The following is a 23,871-nucleotide window of genomic DNA, read 5'->3' on the forward strand; positions in this document are numbered from 1 at the left end:
GGAAAGGAATTGTTATAGACAGACCAAAACCCTCACTTCCACACCCCTGCACTGCTTGGTGGGGGGAGAGGGGAAGATGGGGCAACTGAAATGGAAGAGTCAAGTTCAGCCTAAGAAGTGGGATAAGGGAAAGGTGACTTAGTTTTTCTGTTTGTTAATGATAAGAAATCAGTGGTTTTTATCTCAATGCACAAGTTTTCCATCTTATTCCTTCTCCTGTGTCCTGCTGAGGGAGGAGGAGTAAGAGAGTGGCTGGGTGAGGGTCTGGCAGCCAGCCATGGTCAACCCCCCACAACAAAACACATTCAAAGAGAAAAATCCCCAAAACCACTTCAGGTGATGAGGAAATGACAATTTCAAATTGTGTAACATACCCATCTTTACAGTGATGAACCCAGAGAAAAGTTGGAAAGCGAGACTTCCGAGAATAGTTATAAACCTCTACAATTAAACTCCTCTGTTCTAAGTATATCTCCTTGCTAAACTAAGCTGGAATAAATATATCATTTCACACACCCAAGATGTTACTAATCCCTTCAAATGCCTTGTCCAAAGGCTGAAACCATCTTTTCAAACAAATGACTCCCTGCACTTTTCCTTAACCCATCCCACCATCTGGCATAAAGCCAGACAATTCTGCTGCCATAAGAATCATCCCTCTCCCCTATCTCAGGCAGCACCAACCACAAAAAGTCTCTATGACACACATCACAAATTTCTGTCTATTCAGATAAATCATGCATGTAGACATATTTTACTCAATTGATGCAGTTTCTAGTGTTTCTTGTGGGGTATGCCCAGCCCCTGCCCTGACCATCTCCCCGGACTGATCACCTCTTCCTGGGTCAGAGCCACTGACCCCATCACCAGCTGTAATAGTTTCTTGCTTTTTTTCCTTTCACTATTTTCTGTCTTTGATCTCCTCCATTTCTTACATTACCTGAGCAGGTCAGGTTGCCAATGAAAGTGAGCATTTCTCAATGCAAGACAGTCAAGATCCTCCTTCTCATCCCTCTAAACAACCCTTGCATTGTTTTGTTTTCCAGGCATCAATTTACTATTTATAAAAGACCATGAAAAAGCTCTTTCAAGATAGTATAGCAGCTACTATATTGGAGACGTGGTTATTTGTATGAAAGGCAAAAAAATTAAAGCAATTTCCCTTCTTTATCTCATAGCCCACATATTAGATGAAATGTAACACTTCATAGGGTGGGGGAAAAATTCATGGTTTAATTACAATGTAGCATAAACGCTTTAGTAGTGGATACCAGGATATTATTGTGACATCTAAACTAGAGCTCTCCACAGACACTGTGAACAGGATACTCTAAATTCCCTAAATGATTTGCATTAAGAAGGTTTATACAAAAGCAGTCAGTTACTCAATCTTTAAGATGTCATGACAGGGTGAGACAAACACACATACATCAGTAAGTACAGAGAAATGTTATGCTACATTTTGGACAGGTCAGAACTGAAAGTGCTTCACATCTATAGGATAAGAAATGGCTTCATCTCCTCATCCCTAAATGATGAGAGCAAACAAACAACCCTTTAATAGGTTAAATAAACAGTGCCCCATTTATCCATGCTTATATAAAGTTTCCAACAATTCAGAAGGTCCATGGTGACATTTACAATCTATATACACTATAACAAATTGTCAATGAAGAAAAGTTCAGGTACTCCTTGGTTCCCAAAAGCCGGAAGCTGCTCTCTGCACTAGAGACAAAAGCTATCTATAACATTAGGTCAGATTTCTTTTTTGCCTCCTTTTTTGTGTGTGTGTGTGTGTTTGTGTAAGAATTAGTCCTTCCAATCCACCTTGAATAAAATCAGTCCCTAAGTCCTGGTCATATTTAACAACTGCTTCATCATTCAGTGTTTAAGGCATGTTCATAAGATGTCAGTATAGGGGTACTGTCAGAAATTATAATATCACAGTTACTAAGAGTCAGCAGATTTACATAGCAACACCACTCTTTACAATATAATGTAAAACAAGTTGTTGTGATGGAAGTTGTTCCTGAGTTAAAATTTGCTAAATACTGCAAAGGTTAATGTTTTCCTTTCATACTTCTTCCTCTGGAATGTCCTTTCACATATGCTCAATTGAAAATTAAAAACCACTCTGAAAATACCCTGGATGTCAGAAAGTGAAAATGTTAGCAAAATTCTAATTATATTGGCATTCCCAAGTCTAAACTTGGCCAGGATAGTATGCATTTGCAGGGGTTGGTATCACTTAGCCTTTAGCAAGAATATTTTCTAAATGCGAAGATAAATATAGTGTCAGTCCACATTTCTGGGCAACCGCAAACATCAAGGAAAGATTTTGGTATCAAGAATTAACAAATTCAAAGTTTTGTGAATATATATAACTCTGGTAATGTAGGCTTTTTCATTTTCTCCTCCCTTAGAATTAAAGGAAAACATTTTTAAATTGCAGAAACACAAGACACCTACAAATTCAGCTTTCTAAAACAACTTGTCTACTCAGATTATGAAGCATCCATTCCCACAGAATTGTTTCTCAAGTATGTAATCATTGACAGAATTTCCTATTTTAAAAAAGCTGTTCTTGACTGAAAAAAGTGGATAGCTTTAAAAATAGATTTGTCATTAGATTCAAAATGTGCATGACAATTTTTACAACCCAAATCATCCTGGCTCCAACTCACTAAAGTTTGTACAAACCTTTGCTCAAGTCTGAGCATTACATTTAGCAGAAGTTAAAGAGCAGTAGAAAATCAGAATGACAAAAGGTGTGACTCAAGTCTGTGCTATACCTGCACTTCTGACTCAGTTGAACACAAACCCTTCAGAAAGCTGCACTGTCTGGAGTCGAATCCAAAGTTTGATGAAATCCATGAAAACGATGAGTTTTAATGGGATTAGTATTTTAAGTGCTCCATCAGTGCTCATTGTTTGCAGGGACGTATCATCTCCTATTTTAAATACAAGAAACTGCAGTAATTGCACCTATCAGACTAGGGAATTAATGTTCCTTTATGTATTTTAAAATCTGTCAGCAGTGCAAATTATGAATTACAGTACAATTTAAAAAAATCTTACTTCCACATTTCTTTCCATTTAAATCCCAATAGGACAGAAATCAGCAACATGCAAAGAAAATAGGGTGGGAAAGGAATGACTGCTTCCACAGTATGGGAACTCCAAACAGAGAATCTTATATAGTGGTATAGAAACAAAGCTCTGAATGAAGTTTGGCCTAGCCCATGTGTCTTATGCACAAAGGTTAGCTAAAATTTAATTGCTGTGACCATAAAATATAAATAGCAACAATTTATTCACAAAATTCTGGATTAGATTGATTTTTTTCCTTTAACAAACTGTATGATCTGTTATCAGCCAGCTGTATGTTTAAGCACAACAATAGAAAATGTAGTACATAAACACCTAAAAAATCACAGTCATAAAAAGCAGGCAAGTACATCAGTCTTTTGGTGGCCAAAGCACAATAGATTAGTCTGCCAAACAAGTGTATGTGAATGTAAATTGTGGACATTAGATTTGTTAAAAATTGTTTATACTGTCAATAAACAATCTCCTGTATTTTAATACTGTTCTTAAGGAACTGTAAACTGTTTAAAGTAACAGGTAACAGTAAAGGATTTAAATATGGTGGTAAATAGGAAAAATAGGGGTTTAAATTTGCATGTGTGGTAAGTGGGTAATTTGGAACTAATTCATAATTATCCACAAAGAACTCTGACCTTTCTTAGGTAAGACAGTACTGCCATCATTTCTAACACTTGTGACCATTATAATAACACAAGAAAAAAACCCCAGCATATCAGCCCTGATACATCAATCACATATGCATTCTAAATTACAGCTATTTACATGAAAAATATATATTTAATTAAAAAGCCACTGAAAAACATGGATTTTTAGTCAGGTGCTGCACTTTCTGCAAAATGAGGTAATTTGGATGCAAACAAATTAAGTTTAGTAGAGTTCAGGATCCACGGTCTCCAGGTTTAAAGTACAGATTGCTTCAGTAAATAGCTTGACTCTTTCTGTATGTTCAGAGCAAGAAATCACTAGATCCAGTTAAATCCTGTTTTATAGTGCTCTTGATGCAACACTGACTAATGTCAGAAGGCTTCCCAGCTCAGTTTTACAACTGGTCTTTCAATAGAAAGAAGAAGGGGAAAAAAAAAAGAAGTGGTTATAAGTTGGTTTCATCCCAAGACGGATCATTCATATTCTTTAGAACTTTTCTAACAAGCTTCTCCAAGTCCTTGCGAGCTCTTTGTTCCTCTTCTAATGATTTCTTCATCTTTTTGTTATCCTGTTTAACAGAGACAGAGATATTACGTTTGTTTTGGGAGCTTTTAACAGATCTGACTACACATACACTGTCAATTACAAATTCTGAAGGCTCTTCTCAGTAAAACCGATAGCAGCTGTTCAAAAGCAAAGCTTCTATTAAATCTTCACAAGTTACACAGTTATTTCACACAATACAACAAAAGCCACCAAATGGAAACTGAGCTACTTCCTATTTGTAGTTGGGGGCCCTTTATACAGAAAGTGCTAGTAACAGATGGCCACTAATCTTGAATTCTTCTGCTCAAATCTGATCAATGAGGAGTAGAATATATTTGTTGCTAATGGAGAAGGGAAATGGAGCAATAAGCAGACTAAATATTCCCTGTAAGAACCTCCTGTGATTTTAACTGGTTTCAATATCCCAAAAGCTTCTTAAAACTTAATGCAAATTAACTTGCTTCATTAGGAATGTAAATAGTTGAGAGGAATATCCTGAAAACCATTACGTTCTCTGAAAAGCGTTCTGTGACTAAATTTTAAACTAGACTGATGACTACCAGCAGTCTACGAGAAGTCTGAATTTCAAGGAACACCATCTCTCCACATGTATATTCAAAAGTGAGTTCTCACTGTTTAGTGCCATCAGGCAGTATTGAAATAAATGAACAACAGGACTGTAAGGGTGACAGACCAATCCACAGGAATGCTTACACTATTTAATCCTGTACAGGTCAAGGTGATGCAGGGAAGGAACCAGAAGATAAAGAAAACATTTAAAGAAGGCCCCAAGATAAGTCTAACAGTGTTTAACAAACACAGGCCTGCAATCCAAGGGTCCAACTGAACTCCCATTAGCTGCCATTTACAGACATTTCTAGAAACAGGATAGGATCATAAAATCATAGAATATGAGTTGAATTGGAAGGGACTCATCAAGATCATTAAGTCCAACTCCTGGCCCTGCACAGGACACTCCAAGAATCACACCATGTGCCTGAGAGCATTGTCCAAATGCTTCCTGAATTCAGACAGGCTTGGTGCTGTGACCACTTCCCTGGGGAGTCTGTTCCAGTGCCCAACCACCCTCTGGGTGAAAACCTTTTTCCTGATATCCCACCTAAACCTACCCTGACTCAGCTTCATGCTGTTTCCTCAAGTCCTGTCATTGGTCACCCGAAGAGATCGGTACCTGCTCCTCTGCTTCCTGTCACAAGAAGTTGAAGATCTCAATGAGGTCTCCCCTGAGCCTCCTCTTCTCCAGGCTGAACAGACCAAGTGACCTCAGCCGGCTTCCCCTCAAGGCCGTTCACCATCCTCATGGCCCCTCTTTGGACACTCTCTACTCGTTCAATACCTTTTTTATATTGTGGCACCCAAAGCTGCCCCCAGCACTCGAGGTGAGGCCGCCCCAGTGCAGAGCAGAGCGGGACAATCCCCTCCCTTGCCCAGCTGGCGATGCTGTGCCTGATGCCCCCCAGGACAGGGTTGGCCCTCCTGGCTGCCAGGGCACTGCTGACTCATGTTCAGCTTGTCATCCGCCAGGACCCTCAGGTCCCTTTCCATGGCACTGCTCTCCAGCTCCTTGTTCTCTTGTCTATACACACAACCAAGTTAATGAGGTCTGTCACCTCATTAACTCCATTCCCTCCTCAAGCCTGTTGAGAAACTCGCAAAGTTCATTATTTCACGTAGATTTAAGTTATTAAGTCAGCCAATTCAGGACCATACTATTCAAGTACATTGCCTGTGGAACAACAGCTACGAATGACCTATGGAAGCTGCTATTTGCAGTCTGGTGTCTACATCAACCAGGATGCTATGTACTCCCAGAGAGCCTTTATCCATAAAGCCCTTGCCAGCTCAGACATTATTTCTGCCACTTCTCTGGTTAGTAGCATCACAGCAGTGAACCAATGAATGCTTTTAAGATGAGATTCCTGAATTCTTGATATAAAAGAGAATGAAATCAGGCTTTAATATGTCTTAGCTTTGGAAGATGTAAGATTGTGAAGAACATCTATTTGGAAAGGCTCCAGAAAAGAGAGCTGTTGCATGAAGCTCAGGAAAAGGTGACTTTCTGTTTAAGTGTCATGGAGCTGAGCAGAGCCTCAGTGAGGCTGCACATTTATTCTCTGTACAAAAGCAGGAAGCCACAGGAGTATTAGTGGGCTATTATTGCTGCTTTTATTATGTGAATTGTGTTTTTAAAAAGACTGTCACATTCACATCTAACCTGGGATACTCATTCTTTATATGCTGAACACAGCAGAACTTAAGTATGCAACGCATCAACTGTCCTATTTCAAGGAATATGCATTACATCCTTAGAAACACTGGGCATGCTTACAGATGGCAAAGAATTCACATTTATAGCCCTAGACCTTAAGAAATTTGAATACAAATCCTTTTTACATTAACACAGGAAATTTTATCCAACTTCTGGAGTCAGACTGGTAAGCAAATTCACACCTTGCAGAGTGAGGAAAACCCAATGCTTTTTTTCACCTACACATTAAGCAAAGACTACATGCAGCACCACTAGCATGGTTAAAACAAGCTATGACCTGATAAGAAGATATTTTTATTTATTCATGGTGAATATTTAGAACAAGTGACAAAGAAGCACCCAGAGCTAACGTGAAGCCCTCATTTTAAAAAAGCCATGTGATAGGCACTGAAAAGGACTCCTGTCTGGAAATGAGCGGTTTTAAGAACTGATTGATAAGAGGTGTTCAGGTTACTGTAAGATTGTATCATTTTAGAACTATAAATATCTGGTTCTATTTAGGCCTTTATTAGCATTCTCAAGCAACTACAATTTCTCAGTCACTGTAAGTTTACTTTGCTGGTGATACAGCACAACTGAATTTGTTTAACACTTCCACCATTTTAGAAGCTGCAACATCTAAAACCAGCTTAGTAATTCACCTCAGAGAAACAATACTCAATGCTATTCTCAAAAGACTGATAACAACAGGGAGTGCTTTTCGGCAAATGGTATTTTACTTCTGAAAGTAGATCTAGTCCAAAATTCAAGTTCATGACTGTCAAAGTGAACTTGCAAGCCATATTTAGTTTTAAAACAAGTCTTCCATCTTTTCCTTCTCCATGTTGCTATATATGTAGCAAGTTACCAACCTGTCTTAACTCCTGTACTTCATCCTTTAATGCATATACTGTGTCAACAAGGCTTCTAAAATGAAAAAAGAAGATCATCTGTAACAACAGTTTTCAGAAATACACATCTAAATCTATTATTAGACAAAACTGTAAAATGAAATGCAATTAAATAGAAAACACCCCATACCCCACAGCTAATTTCGAACCTGTGTTAAAAAAATACATTGTCTAATCCTGATTTATATCCACTAAGGCAAGGACTTGTTACCAGCTTCTGTGAAAAGAAACACCTCTCAAGCACTTAAGAGACCTCTGCTGGTTTCTGTATTACAGCTTTCTACAACAGAACAGTAGTTTCATTTCCAACATACACTTTACCAAAAAGTAGAACGACGCCACATGCTAACAAGAAGGATGACACCAATTTAATACTGAAATCTGACAGCACTTGGAAAAATTATTTGTAAGTGAAGCACATCACTTCTTGGCACGGGTGGAAAAAGTTGCACAGCATATACAAAGAAACCAGACATTTAAATGAAGGCCAACTGCACTTAGAGGACTGGCAGCATACTCCAAACAACTCTGCTCCAACTACAAACACACCACACAGACCCTACTATAATGGGAGACAGGAGGAGGAAGAAGAGTGCAAAGTTTACTACTTTAATTCATCATTCATTAAACGTTTTCTTACTTCTCTTCTATAACAGTCTGACCATTACTTTTAGTTTCTTCTACAATAATTTTTTCTTCTTCTGGAAGCAGGACTTGAGGAGCTGATTCTTTACGGGAACCTGTTGTAAAAATATATTAAAAAATGAGCAACTCACAAATGCCACTGAGACATTTCAAAGATTATTCTTTCATTCACTGCATGATACATCCCCATGACCAAGCTATACCACTTTCCATTTCCCCCTTCCCTCTACACACGAGTTACTGACACATTTGTTACTTTTGAAATCACAGCCTTACAACAACAAAAGGTTGTCTGACACTCGTATCCCACTGCTGACATAACGCCCGAGTCATTGACGGGGATGTTACACTGTTCAAGGAATAGTGCACTACTCAACCATCAGTAAAAGCTGTGCAAATTCCCCATGGCAGACTGAGAAAGAAAGACATAGCTCTGATTAAGTAACAGTGATTTAAGCCTCAAGGACAGATTCTGATCTCACATTGATACAAAACCAAGAAACTATTCTGCTCTAAACCCATCACTCTGTCAGTAAGGAGCAGAATAGTGGTATCAAATGACACAGCAATTAAAGAAAAATAAGTGAAAACCCTCTTTGCCAAAACACTGTAAGCACCACACCTGTGTGTGTGCACACACATATACATGCAAATCCTCTTACACATAGCCTTTTAGTCCTATAATTCATTCCTACCAAATGAAATACACTCTTTGTATTTAATAGATGTTTTAAAAAGCACTGCATGGTTTGATGATAAAAACTCAAAGCATTCCAATATCTTCAGAACTTTTTCCACACATTACAATTTATGACATCAAGATAAAATGTAGATTATAAAAAAAATAGCTCTGACTAGAAAAATCTACAGCCCAGAAATGTGCATCCACCCATAAGTACATAAAGTATGTATTCTACAAAGATTATTTAATTAGGCTGCAACAAATTACAAGGTTTTTTTTTTTTTTTAAGAAGGTCTGTAAATAAGTTGGTGTCTAAGCATTTGTACAGAATTCAAACACTGCAGATAAAGCATTTCTTAAATTTTTTAACTAAGACATTGGTTTTAACAAACAAGGTATACCTGCCTACCAATTCACTGTAGTGAACTTTCATTAATCAGGAATTTCTTAAGTCTCATACAGTTCAAACTGATAACTTGGTACTACAGAGCACATGCCTGTCCAGAGAAATTAGTTGCTGAACAGCTGCTTTGTGATAACAGCACTTTTCTTTATGGTTCATAGTAAAATACATAATATAAACAAATTAAAAAGTTGAATAAATCACACTCACTAAAAAATACTAACTTCCTAAACAGCTGCAGTCTTGAGTTCTGAACAGTGAGCTTGCAGGGACCCTACCTTATCTGTACATGTTTGGACCCAACCTTAGTTGTACATGTTTAGCTATTTAAACTATTTTAGCAAACAATAACAAATGTTTTTAATGAAGAAAACAGTTTCCTTAAGCTTACAGTAAAGATCTAATGTATCAGTATATGGTTGTCAATATTATATGGAATAAAGATAACAGCAGATTTGAGAAACAATCACGTCCTTGAAAGCTGTAAGTTCTTCTTACAGAATGAAGAGATCTTTTAAGAGTTAATACACTTCCACTGCCACCTATTTTCCAGAAGGAACAACCTATAAAACAAACATATCCAAACTCTGTAGGGAGGTCAAGGACACTTCCCTGTTTGTGCTGTCAAACTCTAAGTGTTAAAAGCTCTCTTATGTTTATTTCAGTCAATTGCTTACTGCTCTGCTTTATTAGCCTTGCAGGTAACAGAACTGAATTGTGGGAATTAGTTGGCAGCAGCTGCTACCAGATCACTGCATTTTGGGTCTCTGTACTGATGTGGAGCACACCTCAGCCCAGCACAGGCCAAGGGAGGGAGAACTGACCAAGGGGGAGAGAACTGCCATGTGTTTCGCACCCATGACTCCCTCCACCCAAATGGAGCACACGTTATCTTTCTCCTTCTATAGAGCTGCATCCAGCTGTCTGCTTGGGCAGGGTAACATGGGTCCTTGCAAAGCACAAATAGCATGGAGGAGACAGCTTGACAACAAATGTCCCAGCTGTTCAGTTATACACACACATGCATGTGAAGCAGATGTCTACAGCAGCGTATCCTGATGAATGTACAGCAGAGCACAGCACACAACACTGCTGAGACACACAAAGCAGCTCACCAACACTATACATACAAGGAGACCTCACACTACACAATAACACACAATGCAAAACTGCTGCTGTGAACACTGACCTTCCTGTGCCATGGGACAGCAGCTACAGCGGAACACAAGTCTCACTCTCGCCTTCATTGCTCCAACACCTTTGGTAATACAAACCCTTGCTTGTATGTCAGAACTCTCGCTGCTCTTATGGTTCGTACTTAGGCAAAACGCCCCACACTTTCTCCTTTCTCGTGGTTTGCGTTTTTTGAGCTTTGGTGGGTTTTTCTTTATTGTAGATTTTTTTTTTCCTAAACCCCACAAGCACTTGCTGAGTATCAGAGGTACAAACACAGCACATCTACCCTCCCACAAAGGATCCGGTCATCAAATCAGTACGTGCACGGTAACATCAGAGATGAAGTGTCAAGTTCTAAAGGCAAAAGGAAGCTATTTCAAAATACTGCTTTTCTGCACCACTTATGCCAGCAGCTACCCTTTTTTTTTTTTTTTTAAGGTGCTTTTTTTTGCAATTATACATCTGGAAGGAACTTCAAGCAGAGTCATCTCATCACTGGCACTCAGCAATATCCCCTAAATTGCACCTTGTGCCTTCATCAGGTTCTATATGCTTATCCTCTGTGTAACCATTTCCCTCTGCAAAAGCTACAGCTTTAGGACACACGGAAAGGGGTTGTGTTACGGTACAGTGGGCACTTCCCACTGAATCAATACTGAAAGGACAGTCAAGGAGGTTCCAGCAGCTTAGATAAGCCTAAACACCTTTGAGACATACTCCACATTTTCATGAAAGAGGGTGGAAGAATCAAGTTACCTTCGTTTGCCATATCTACTATTCCTCAATCCTAAGCATCCAGGTTTCACACTAAATTTTATTACAAGACACTATTCCAAGTCAAAAAGGCCAAATGACTATATTTAAATTGACCTCAAACAACTGCCTAATACACCTTGACACACCATAACCACAGGTACCAGTCAGTTAGTTTGTTGGGGAGTTTTTGTGGAGGGATTTGTTGTTGTTGTTGCTGTTTTTTGGTTTAGTTTGGGTTTGCATTTTTTTAAAGATGGACACTCCACACCCCGAGCTACACAAAACAGGGTTTCATTTGGTTTGGGGTTTTTTTTGGCAGGGGGAGGGTATTCAGGGAAGGAAGGTGGATGGGACAAGAAAGGATGTTTGACAAACCCAAACCATTACTTCAAGATCAGCAAACAAATATTAAGGCCAAGTAAGTTGCTGTAACTTCTCAACACGGAACTGTTAAATCTAGGGTCTTGGAAGAATGACCCCACTGTTTAGAAGTCTGTTGAATAATTAAGGCAAACAACTGACCACTACAATCAAGATTCAACTAAGTTTCCATAAATTAAATTCCATCCAAAAAAATAAAGATCTATTCAATATCAGTATCTCTCAGTCCTAGAGTAGAGAATAAAGAATTACAACACTTTTTGACAATACTATACCCTAAATTATAGGTTTAGCAAATTTAGCCCGTTCTAACACCAAACCAGGAAGATACTATAGCAGAGGCTGAATACCACAGAGGTTCTCATTGATGTCTGTTTGTAATCCTAACTCATAACCTCAGCCTTTTATTCACTCTGCCCCAAAAGGAGCTTGACATCTTACAAAATGGTTGACACTGAGTCAACCCCCCTGCCTTGGGCAGGGACACCTTCCACGAGACCAGGTTGCTCAAAGCCCCATCCAAACAGGCCTTGAGCACTTCCAGGGATGAGGCATCCGCAATTTCTCTGGGCACCATGCTATTTTAATATGGAACCATCCTGGTTCCTGACAGAAGCCAGGCTTCAGAAAGAGCTGTACTGGTAAACAGTCTGGTTGGTCCTTTGTTTTGAATCACTTAGCAGACAAATATGAAGGGAATCCAGAAGTTTTGCAGGAGGGAAGTAAGAAAAGGAGGATGAAATTCAGAAACCTTTCCACTTTAACTGGATATTAAATTTCTGCCTATGTTCAAAGACCTTGTCTGTCCAGGAACCATTTAAGCCAAGAGTAAAATGGAGGTGGGTATCCACGTCACCTGCTTAAAATAGCTAATTTCAGGGCATCAAGTTAAAAGCCAGCTCTCCCCAGTCAACCAAGAACAGCTTCCTCCAGCTGGTGAATGGGAGGAGAAGGCTCATAGTCATAGAAGACTATGAGTGTCCTAATTTAAGCTATGGAAGTCAGATGTGTGGGGATGGTGGTTAATTTCCAGAAGTGCACAGCATAATCTGAGGCCATGAGCAAAGACTCTGTTGAACAGCTTTTAAGTATTATTGTTTTCTTCACTTCTTCATACCTTTACTGTGATTAGGAGAGGTAAGGAGTGGAACAAGACAAGGATAAAGGTCAAAAATTTGGAACAGTACTTGTAAATATACAGTTCTGTTTTTCACCAACTTTACAAGCTAAGAAGCTCTCAGAAATTAAATTTACTTGAGTTTCAAAGAAAGAAGCATGACTTGCCACTGAAAAACAAGTGTGAATATACACAACTGTTTAGATCAACCATTAACCACTGGCATGTACAGACATGTACATTTCCTAGTGAAGTAAATGTTAGGCAAAAAAAAGTTACTTGTCATTTTAAATATTCAGTGTTTCACTGTATTTTTTATATTAAAGATGCTAAAGTGGATGAGCACACCTGCCAAATTAACCTACTCTTTCTTAATAAATTTTTCATGAGGTCCTAATACAAAGAATCCAAAAAATGGTGGCTCCCAGACTCTGCCTGTGTTGAGATTTAGAAATCGGAAAAATCTGTGCTACAGATCTGCTAAAATCAAAAGGGTACCCTTTAATGTCTTTGTAAAGAAAATACAAACCAGAATCCAAATATCAGCTAAACTTTAGTTCACTGTATAAGATACACCATCATTTGCAAGTTCTTGGGAGCAACAAAAAAGGATTGGGCATGAAGTTGTTTTGTCTTTTTTTTTTTAAAACGAATAGAGATACACAAACAGGGAAAAAAATCCACATGACTCAGATGACTGATTTAGGCATTTTTCAGCAATATGCTTAGATGAGTAAAATGGAAACAAAGTGGACCGAAATATAACTTCATATGTAAGTGTTAGTCATATAAGAACAGAATGAATAATTTGATAATACAAATACACCATCTGAAGACATAGGAGATTTCTAAGACAACATTTGGAAAGAGCTACCCCACTAAACTTTCTGTATTTCACCAACCAGTACAAAAACTTCCAACCAGACGGCTGCAGGACTAGAGCTGCTACAGTCATAGCAAAATAAAGTTATGACCTTTTAATAGAGAGGAGTGATTATTAAATTTATTCTGATGTAAACATTTTAGCACATATATTAGCTTATTGATTTATTTAAGTTCACTTATGTGAGCATCTTTTATGTAGAAACACTATGGATAACTCTTGCTTTAAAAAGAAAAATATTAAATGTAATATTAAATCATGAAAACACATAAGGTTATATACACCTTTAGCATATTCATAAAATTTCTCTCTGGCAACAGGATCTGCAGAAGTAGGTTTTAGATTGTTCCAATAATTCAGCCCAGTATACCAATCAAAAAAAAAAAACAAAAAACAAAACACACACACACAAAACCACTAAAAGGAGGAAAATAAAATCAGTTTAACAGGAGAGGGAGGCAACAGAAGAACAATTTATAGATGGCAATGTCTCTGAAATTATTTTTTAAAAAAGGAGGATATAGAAGAATACATACGTCACATTACATTGAATTTCCTGTAGATGTCAACTACATTAAACAAAGATTACACACATGTCAAAAAAGGTCTTTCACGTCAGCATTTGATTCCTCTGGGAATAAGGAAGGAAGAGAAAGGAGGCATAGGGAGAAGAGGATGTGTTAAGTTACAAGTTCTGCTGTCCTTTCCCCCTGTGTAATAATTAAATATTAAAGTCACAGTCTAGCAAATGCAAAATTTATTTCAACTGTACATAACAGATGTCCTTTTTATATAAAACAAAACACTTAATTGATATATGCAACCACAAACAATATGCATACTGTACAGTACAATGAAACATTCAGATATACATCCATTTTGCATTTTCCAAAGGCAGTCACCTACTGAAGATGGCTTCTCCCATTCACAATGAAGTGCACAATATATATTATTCTTTCTATGTTTTACTTCACTATATACACATTACTGTGTTTTGGCAAGATTACGCAAAACACCAAATTAATATTGGTTGGCTTCAGTTTATGGTAAGCACTAGTTTATGGAAACTCTGCATAAGCCATGAGAAGAGGGCCTGACAATGGCTTGAACCTACCTTCCAATTCAGGTTCTCCATCCTTCCAGTGTATTTGTAACTGTACACATACAATTTACAGAATTGCATAAACATAAGGTACTGTTATTACCATGACTAAAGTTCCACAAAAATAGAAACACTGAACCTTTGGACTGAATACCACCATTTCCACAATTGCCTTTTTTTTGTTTGTTTGTTTAGAGCATTTTGCATTAATACTCCTGATCAGTTCACAATAGCTTACAGCCTGTAACACTGAAGACATAGAATGATTTTAAATGTGCTGTGATGTTAATATGAGAATACACAATATGAGAGATCCTAATTATGATAGTACTTAATGATTTAAATGCTACAATAATTAATGGTGGTAAACTGTCAAAGCTTTGGTGCATAGAAAGTCAAAATCTTCGGATCTGGATAACAAAACTTCCTGTGTGATAAGGAAAGTTCAAGTGCAACAACTGTATTACAAACTCATATTTACACTATATAACATGAAACAGACATAAAAGAATTATCATTTATCCAGTGCAGAAAACATTATTCAACTAGAACACCACAGCATAAGAAACAGGGCAAAAAACAATCCATACTTTCCATATATGTTAAAAAAAACAAAACAAGAAAACTGACTGAAAGGAAGAAGGGAGTGAAGTGGGTTACAAATGTGCTGTGAAATGATATGGAGCACGTATACTTATCTCATTTCTCAAAGCAAGACTCCTCCATTTGAAAAAGGTTCAACATACACAAGTTCCTGGTCATTACATTAATATATGACCAGCAGTAAAATGTATGCCTGAAAACTCTCCTTGGTAAGCAGTACTGCTTTTGATAGTCATATTATAGAATGCCAACAACAATGAGAGAGGATAAAGCAGGGGATCAAACAAGACTGAACGTAAATTGAAGATGTGAACTGCCTTAAAACATCTTCTCCACACTGACCACCTTCTGTAATCATGCACATCTAGCAATTACAACTTTCTGATCATGTAACCTGCAGAAAGGTTTTGATTATCTTTTAAACAGTGTGATCCAGTTCTCAGGCTGCAGTTAAATTTCATCATGATTACTCTGAACTTGTTCACAGAGTAGTATCTGAACACTGGATAACATGCTTATGTGAAAAGGGATAAGGGTGTTGCACTTGGGAACCCTGGAGAAACTGAGAACTGTTTCTGTCCTTTCATCACACTTTTCCCTAATGCTTACAAAGATTTGGAGAACATGCCATTTTTGTTTTGATGCCAATTACTTTAGCAACAAGACAGAACACACACACACACTTCACCCCAGCAGTGCCCCAGGCACAGGTTTGAGACCTTCAGCTGTGCACAGCATGTCACAGTTCTCTGAAAAAGCCAACACGACTGTAAGTGAAGAGCTGCTGCTGAAAACAAACCTACTTATGAGAGAAGTTACAAGACACAATAAAATCTGTCACAGACATGCTCCAAACAGTTCAACCCAAAAGCCAAGCATTCTATTATTCAGAACTTCAAACAAGCCAATTTGATCACAGTTGTACCTAGAGTTTCAGATGCTGAACACTGGAGCCTCCATCAGGGGAACCATTTTCATCTCGTCTTTTCAAGAAGAATGGTCAATTGAGAGTTGACAGTTGTGCATTTTAACAGGCAAGTAAACATCTAAACCCTGCTTTCTGCCACACTACTGCATACAGTAAAGTGACAGTATGACCACAGGTAACATGAGAGTACCAAAACACTGCATGTAATGAGCATGGACTGCCAGGTTTTCATGACAATTGCCAGACTGGGGTGGGGAAAGAGCAGTGAGGTCCTTCATATAAACATTTTAAGCAATGAGCAAAAGACAGCAGTATAAAACCAGAATTTTTTATGGATTAGCAAATGCTCTTCCAAACAAATAGGCCAGATACATGAATATCTGAATGATTTTACAGCTCTTGTACTGCTTATTTTTAAGCTGCATTTTACTTACTCTACCAGCTTTGTACTTTGTTAATAATATGTAGAAAATCCAACCACTACTGCTAAGGTATTTCCGTATAGCTGGCACTCAGCTCTCAAACCAGTATGGTTTCAGTACAAAATATAAAAATGTGCTTATCCAAAATGAAAAAAAAAAAAGAAAATAAAGGACCTGCTACTACACTGACCAAGTCAAAAGAAAAAAAAAAAAAGACCATTCAGAGCTACAAATTAACATCTGTCAGTTAAAAAAACCCTCAAGAAGTATCATCCTTAACAGGATATACACTTTTTAGAATGACTTATTCGTATGTGTATTGAATTGACAATAGAGCCTTCCACCAGGTATAACTGAAGTTTCAGGAGCTCCCTCAGAAGTTGTTAAAATATCACATTAAAGAGACAAGGAACAGCAAGAAAACATCTAAGAAAAGCAGGCTGTGATACAACAAGCATTTGTTAAGAAAAAGCTCAGAAGTGCATTAGTTCTGGTGAGAGATATATGAGCAACAGCTCTTACGAGATGTAGACCCCATTCTGTAACTATGGGCTGTCCATATACTGTCATAGTCAGAGTCTTCTGAGAGGTCTGAAGGCTCCAAACGAGAAAGACTACTGCGACGACCCAAGGAGTCTAGACTTGATTGGTCATCATCAGCCAAGACGTGATTATGCATCAGGTCAGTGCCTTGCCATGCTAAGGATGTATAGGTGAAATGAAATGGTGGATGTGGATAGGCAGAGGTGGGATGAGGAGGAGAACGTAAGGAATAGCCACAACCAAACACATGAAATAAAAGCAAAAAGGTGATGGGAAGAGAAGGAAAAGAGAAAATATTGTTAAAAAGGCACCAAAGTTGGGTTTTTTCTTTTTTTTTTTTTTTCTTCAAATTTGTTTGGGGTTTAGGTATAAATTACACTCAGCATATAATAATGTTTGAATGGTTACAATACAATTTTGAAGTGGTTTTCAAGTTTCTAGGCAGTCTCAGTTAAGAATTTTGAGTAACAAAATATAGTTTGAAAATAGAATTTTTTGAAAAGGAAGTCAGGTTCTTTTGAAATACAGAGTCAGTTCTGGTCTGGGGAGGATTTGACTGGGCACAGAGCAGTAAACAAACACAGTAAGCCAGCATGATCCAGCACCAATGTGAAAAGCAACAGCCCCTTCCCCATCACATGTCTGTACCTTATCCTTTCCCTCCCTTGCAATGACACAGTCTTTTGTACAGCTGCTTCATGAGCCAGGTCAGGAAACAGCTTCAGATGAAAAAATCTTTTGTAGGGTTAGTTTTTTCAAGCAGGTAATTTTTCTACCAGCTCACAACACAGCCAACAGAAGTGTTTGTGTCACCACCGTGAAGAGGAAAATGCAGGGGGAAAAAAATGCAAAGGTTCTCATGCAGAGCAGGGCTGCTGATTTCTAAGTCAGCAGCAACATCTTGTACCCATTGAAGGAGACTGTCAAAGCACATTTTTTTTCTGTGCCCATACCCCTTGTCATTTGTTAAACCATGTGGTGAATTAACTCACAGAAAAACAGGGCCAAGAGGCTAACAGTGACACAGCCTAGCCCATTCTGACCCCTCACACATCTCTTCCTACACACCTGAGTCCTTCCTCCCAGTTAAATACTTTCAGATCTCTAGGGTAGTTGGTCAAACATAATAAGGACAATTGTTTAATTTTTCAAGGCCTGGCAATATCCAAGGACTGAAGCCAGGTAAGTGGCCATGTTATGAGCCACCATACCCGTGATAGTGCAGAAGATCAAGTCTTCATTTGAAGCAGAAATGCAAAATAAGATCAGCGTTCAAGAAGCATGAGAAAGTCAGACTCTGCTCTTTCATTTCCATCTATCTACCCAAATTAAATCCCACTTCTTTCCCACCCAAACAACTGCTGCTCTGCTACCTCTAATGCCACACCTTACCAGTCTGCACTGGTGCCATAGATCTGCTGTACTAACACTGCCAAAAGCAGCAGATTAAGGTGAAGGTAGGGGAATTGCCCAGTGAGTGCTGTGAGGGACAGGCAGAATATTAACAGGGAGGTAAGAATGGAGTATGTAAAAAAACCAGCGCACTTCCCAGATGACAGGCGACTCTCTCATTCTATTATTCTACACTGACTACTGCTCCAACAGAAGCAATTCCAGCTTTATCAGTTCTTTCCCCACTTCCAATTCCAGTCTTCAAATGGACCTTCTGGAACCTAGTCTTAGGTGACAACACTGCTTTCCAAACAAAGCAGCTGTGTGCCGAATCAATAAAAAAATTTTCTTGCTGCAATTAAGGGCAAATAAAAGCTGTTGACTTCTGATGTATGCAATGATACCCACAGCACTATGTATATTTCTTAAATATACATAGAAAGAAAAAATAGGCAAGCAAAAAAAAAATCATATCCATTTCATATCTGCACACACACACTACTGTGCAAGTGCAAATGTTTTCCCAACCATTTCTTGTCACATTATCCTTGGAAATAACAGATCACAGTTGAGGTGTTTAAACGGCAATCATCTCATTTGATTTTATTTGGAACAACAGTATATATCTTCAGAACTTTGAACTCATTCATTCCCTTTAGCCAATTAAACACACTACTGTAATGACTGTAGGGCTATAAAAAAGATTAGTACGGGTACAAAAATAATAGTAGTAGCTAATTTCATGATCTTGGAGATCTGCAGTTCATTAAGACAGAAAAATCAAAATTAAGGCTTTTGCTGTTACTTGAAAAGTTTTTACAATTAATACAACTGCCACATTCCCATTGTAAGTTACACAGGAACACAAAGTAGCTGTGTTTTTTTCCAAGGTGACAATAGCAAGTGAACATATGTTAGGAAAATTCAAGAACTAAGTCTGCAATTGCATTTTAAAACTTCAACTGTCAGCATAAAGTGCTTTTGCTTGGAAGCAAAACAGGCCCAGAGCACTGTAGACAGCAGTAACAGTGATTAATATTGCAAAATTTAAATAGCTTTAGTGGACAAGAAGTTATGATGTCCAGTCTTCTAGTTCCAGCAAAACCAGCCAAGTACTTCAAGATCATTATACTGTGTTCCAAGGATCTCCAAATTAAATCTGTATTCAACAGTGCAAAAAGGAACAAACGCAACAGCATTTTCTCCTTCCTTGTGTAAATGGAACACATGCTGGTGGACTCCCCTGCTTTGAGCAACGTTTTACTTACAATACAGAGGAACTCCACATGGCAACCTTGATTTGGATTAAATGAAGTAGGACCCCAGAGGCACGTTACAGGTTTTCAATATGCTAGGTATTGATCTGAGAAACTAAAAATGGCTTTAAGCAACACACAACTGAGAACACTTTCTCCTGAAATTATGAGACGGGGTTAAAATTTTTAATTAATACTAAAAACAACTAGTGGCAATAAAATTAAAGACATTTTTATAGGTCTAGGTTACTTTTCCATAGAGAAAGTCTTTGTTGAACACAACACAACAAAAATACAGTCCTCCAAAATTACGATGACTTCTTCATTCCTCCTACTTACCAGCTTCTTGAAATTTATCCAAAAGCATACTGATTAGCTGTTATATTCAGTTCAGACACCTCTTATTCATTGGTGAAGCTCTAGTACAATTTTAAACCATGAAAAGTAGTCACTTTTGGGTTTTTGTTGTTTTGGATTGTTTCAAAATACTGAAAAAATAATAGTGTCCAACCATGGCCCTTGGCATCCAATACATAAACACTTGGCATTGATATTAAACCAGAAACAGGTTATTATTATTTGCAGGTCCAACTTGCTATTTGCAAAGGCCTGAGAATATACATCAGTCTCTTTTGCAAACTGTCTTATTTGTGTTTTAGTTAGCCATTTCTACCCATTTCAGTACTTTCTAACTTACTTGAATTTAGTGTTTGACGTGTTTTGGCACTTGTGCAATATGCTTCAATGACTTTAAGAATCTGAGCATCTTCTTCTAAAGCAGCTGTACCTAGAATCAATGGGAAAAACAGAATTTTAAACATGGGCATGTTTCTTAATATAGAAAAGCCTTTGTAAATAAGTACAGTTCAGTTGAGTCCAAAGTTCAGCCTAATCAACCCTTTAAAATTCTTTTAATCATACCATTTGAAAAATCAAACTTGAATGAACAAAAGTAACAGTTTAATAAGACAAATACTATTTTTAAATGCTTAGAAAAAACTCAATTCAGAGTATCCACCCACATTCAAAAAAATTTCTGAGCATCTAATGTTGTACAGAATGTGTTTGGAAGTGTGAGGACTCTCATTCTAAAGCAGTCATTTTACTGAAAAACCCCTATATACTCAAGTTATTATATAAACAAACAATTCAATATGCATACTGTTTCATTATTTTATCAAAGAAATCAAGAGACAGAATATTAATTCACAGAAAACATCTTGAAAACTTTTGTCATTTGTACATATATGTGTGTGTTATACATGTGTATGTGTATACATATAAAAAAGATCAGATTTACCCCTTTCAACAGCACACAACTGAAAATAAAACTCAGAATTAACAGCATAGTTTCAGTACTATTTCAGTCCAGTGTGCAGTAGGAAAGCTTCCACTATCATGTACATATATCTGTGAAAAGTGACTACTTTAAACTACTCAGACTTCAACGTAGAAACAGCACTACTGAAAAAATTTAACTTTTCAAGCTTAACATGGCAACATTTTCCAAAAGGTAAAGCTCCACAGCAAATCTTTTCCTTGGGTGACTCAGTAAAAATCCTGTCAAACTGTTCACTTGCAACAGAGTGAAATTCAAACCAGAAATCTAGAGGTACCTCTACCATTAATTTAGATGGAACCAGAAGTCCATGTGCAATGCAAGATAATTTGCTGTTTTAAAAGCATTTTTCCTCTTTCCCCCTGTGAAATAACTAGGTTTGAAAATTTTCTGCTACACGAATCTGAGCAGCCTTCAACATCAAAATCTAGTTGTATTCTCTCCCAGCCAATGCATCGTGGTGGTTTTTGTGGTTTATTATCACCAGAACAAAGCCAACTTTCCAAAAATTTGTCAGGACAAGCTAGCTATTGCAGAAATTATCTTTACCAAATATAATTTCCTTACAGTTTAAGAGATGCAGGAACTCCAAAGTAAGAGTTATCCCTCTTTCAAAGCAGGAAAAAAACTGGATTTCATAGTTAGAATGCAGCACCATATTATTACAGTAGCAGGACAAATGCTACACTTCTGAAACAGCATTTTGAGAGCACTCAGTTGGAACACCTCAGTTTTGGCTGTTAAAATGTTAATTTGACACAGCAGTTCTCAAAACACAGCCCCTCTGGATTCCTGAGAAGGGAAGGAACAAAAGCCAGACCTATCTATCAATATGCTTTAAGTTCAATAAAAGTTCCTCAGTGGGAAATTTTAATAGCTTCAGAAAAAAGTTGAGAAAGTTGAAGGAACACTAACAGAAGCCTCTAATTACTGATTAGGGAAGATGAATACCAAGAATCTGTAAGAATTTCTGTAAGTAACATTACCTCTTTGACTTAAAGCTACAAAAAATAGCTTTTATTGGAAGTTATTTACTAAGGAGTAGAACAATGTATTTGCAAGCTACAGACCCCTTCTTTCCCCCAGGTAAGAACCCTTAACTCCTCCCCACTGTGTTCTTTAAAAATTGCTAAACCTGCAAGTTGACGGCTTTATCACTATCATTACTACCAAATCTCCATTCTCCAACATCTGAAATGATACTGTATTACAGTACTTTTGCTTTCCTAAGCAGCTACCTTCCTGAAAGGGTAAAACATCCTGAACTACAACATCCACCCACACATCCACAGACAGAGAATCATTCTACTCACTACCTTGACCTCTGCCACATGAAATTCACAGAACATTTGGCAGGACTAACACCTTAGACAAGCCAAGAGCACCCTGAGGAAAAGCTTTTTCTCTCCAACTCTGTATAAGCCTGAGAGAGACAGCTGCCACAAAAACACACTTCATGCACTGAACACTCATTGCACAGACTATCTTAAAAAGCCCATGAGCAAAGGACAGACACAGAGAAACAAAAGCTACAGCAAAAATCTTACAAAAAAACCACCCTGTCTTTTACTGATACAAGTAATCAGATTATTCATTCACACAAATTTCTAAGGAAGAATTACAGTGACGCTGACAACTAAGTGAATACTGTGTTTGCTTGATAACATTAATGTTCCCTCCACTTCAAATTATCCCAATATCCAGATTTTGACCTCTCTCTTTCTGTACATTAATCAGTCTCTCTCAGATCAGTGTTTTTCTTCAGACTTCAAGCAGCCTAAATATCTGCAGTTTAGATACAGACAGGAGCAAATGACTTTATTTATAGGAAATAAGAGAAGACTGTTGGATCCTAGAAGCAGTGATTGTGGAAGCAATTTGTCTTCAAATAAGCAGCAATAACCAGCTTTCCAGCATCAGGACAACAGAAGCTCCTACCAAGACCAATCTAAAAACATAGCTACAAAGCATTCTGCAAGAGTGGGACAGCATCTTGACATTGTTGTTTACAGTACTAAAAGACAGGTTTACCTTACTGAACTTTACTTGGCTCTCTAGTTAACCTCCCTTCCCTCTGTAACAAACAGAAATAGCACTTCACAAGCAGACATCCACAGTAGCAATCAATAAAGCTCTACAAAGCAACCAATGCCATTGTAGCATAAGCATCTAAGATGAATAGAACAAACCAGCCTCTGGAGATACCTACCACTCTCCCCTGACATGAGAGAGGAAACCAGATGACTTGCTTACACTGTACACCTAACTCTCACAGAATTTAAAGTGATGTTAATTGCAGCCTTTTTATTGTGCAGATACTTGTTCAAGTCTCTCTTACTTTTTCTCAGTGCAAACTCTTCATCCGATGGCTTCCTTTCTGGCTTGCGTTTGGGAAGCAGCTTTTTCATGGTTTTAGGGCTTTTACTGAGATCCTGTACAGGAAAAATAAAAAGAGTAGAGCTTCTCCACATTATTTCAAAAATTTAACTTTTAAGATGCATACAGAAATTACTAACTGCAAACCTTTTAACAGAACCAAAATACAGTTTACTAGTATTTTTTGCCATGTTCAATTTGCCTGAATTGGCTGATTTCCTCTCTACCCTTCCTCCAACTATACACAAAGTCAAGTATTTTATCTGTTCTATTAACAGAAATATACATAAAACCTGGTGCAAAGGCATTCAGCCTGTATGGGAGCTAGAGAGAAGGGAAGAGGCAGGAATATATTAACCCAGGTCTTTTTCCTGAATGGTTGAAGAGA

General features: G+C 37.8%; 1 protein-coding gene across 5 annotated transcripts in view; it reads right to left on the reverse strand.

Annotated features, from left to right (window-relative positions):
- Positions 1-1,208: 1,208 nt before the first annotated feature.
- The window catches only part of ARHGEF7 (Rho guanine nucleotide exchange factor 7), a 117,755-nt gene continuing 95,092 nt past the window's right edge, over positions 1,209-23,871 (reverse strand). For 3 of the 5 annotated variants that reach the window (XM_032100545.1, XM_032100548.1, XM_032100547.1), the window contains 6 exons: positions 23,446-23,539; positions 20,466-20,555; positions 17,100-17,276; positions 8,120-8,219; positions 7,441-7,495; positions 1,209-4,321 (listed from right to left, as the gene is read on the reverse strand). In XM_032100545.1, the coding sequence (XP_031956436.1) occupies positions 4,199-4,321; positions 7,441-7,495; positions 8,120-8,219; positions 17,100-17,276; positions 20,466-20,555; positions 23,446-23,539 (639 nt within the window). In that variant the 3' untranslated portion in view covers positions 1,209-4,198. Of the gene's footprint in view, positions 4,322-7,440; positions 7,496-8,119; positions 8,220-10,606; positions 17,277-20,465; positions 20,556-23,445; positions 23,540-23,871 lie in introns of those variants that run through there. The other 2 variants (XM_032100546.1, XM_032100549.1) reach the window with 2 other exon arrangements.

Source organism: Corvus moneduloides, chromosome 2 (assembly GCF_009650955.1).
Source record: "Corvus moneduloides isolate bCorMon1 chromosome 2, bCorMon1.pri, whole genome shotgun sequence".
NCBI classification, from domain to species: Eukaryota; Metazoa; Chordata; class Aves; order Passeriformes; family Corvidae; genus Corvus; species Corvus moneduloides.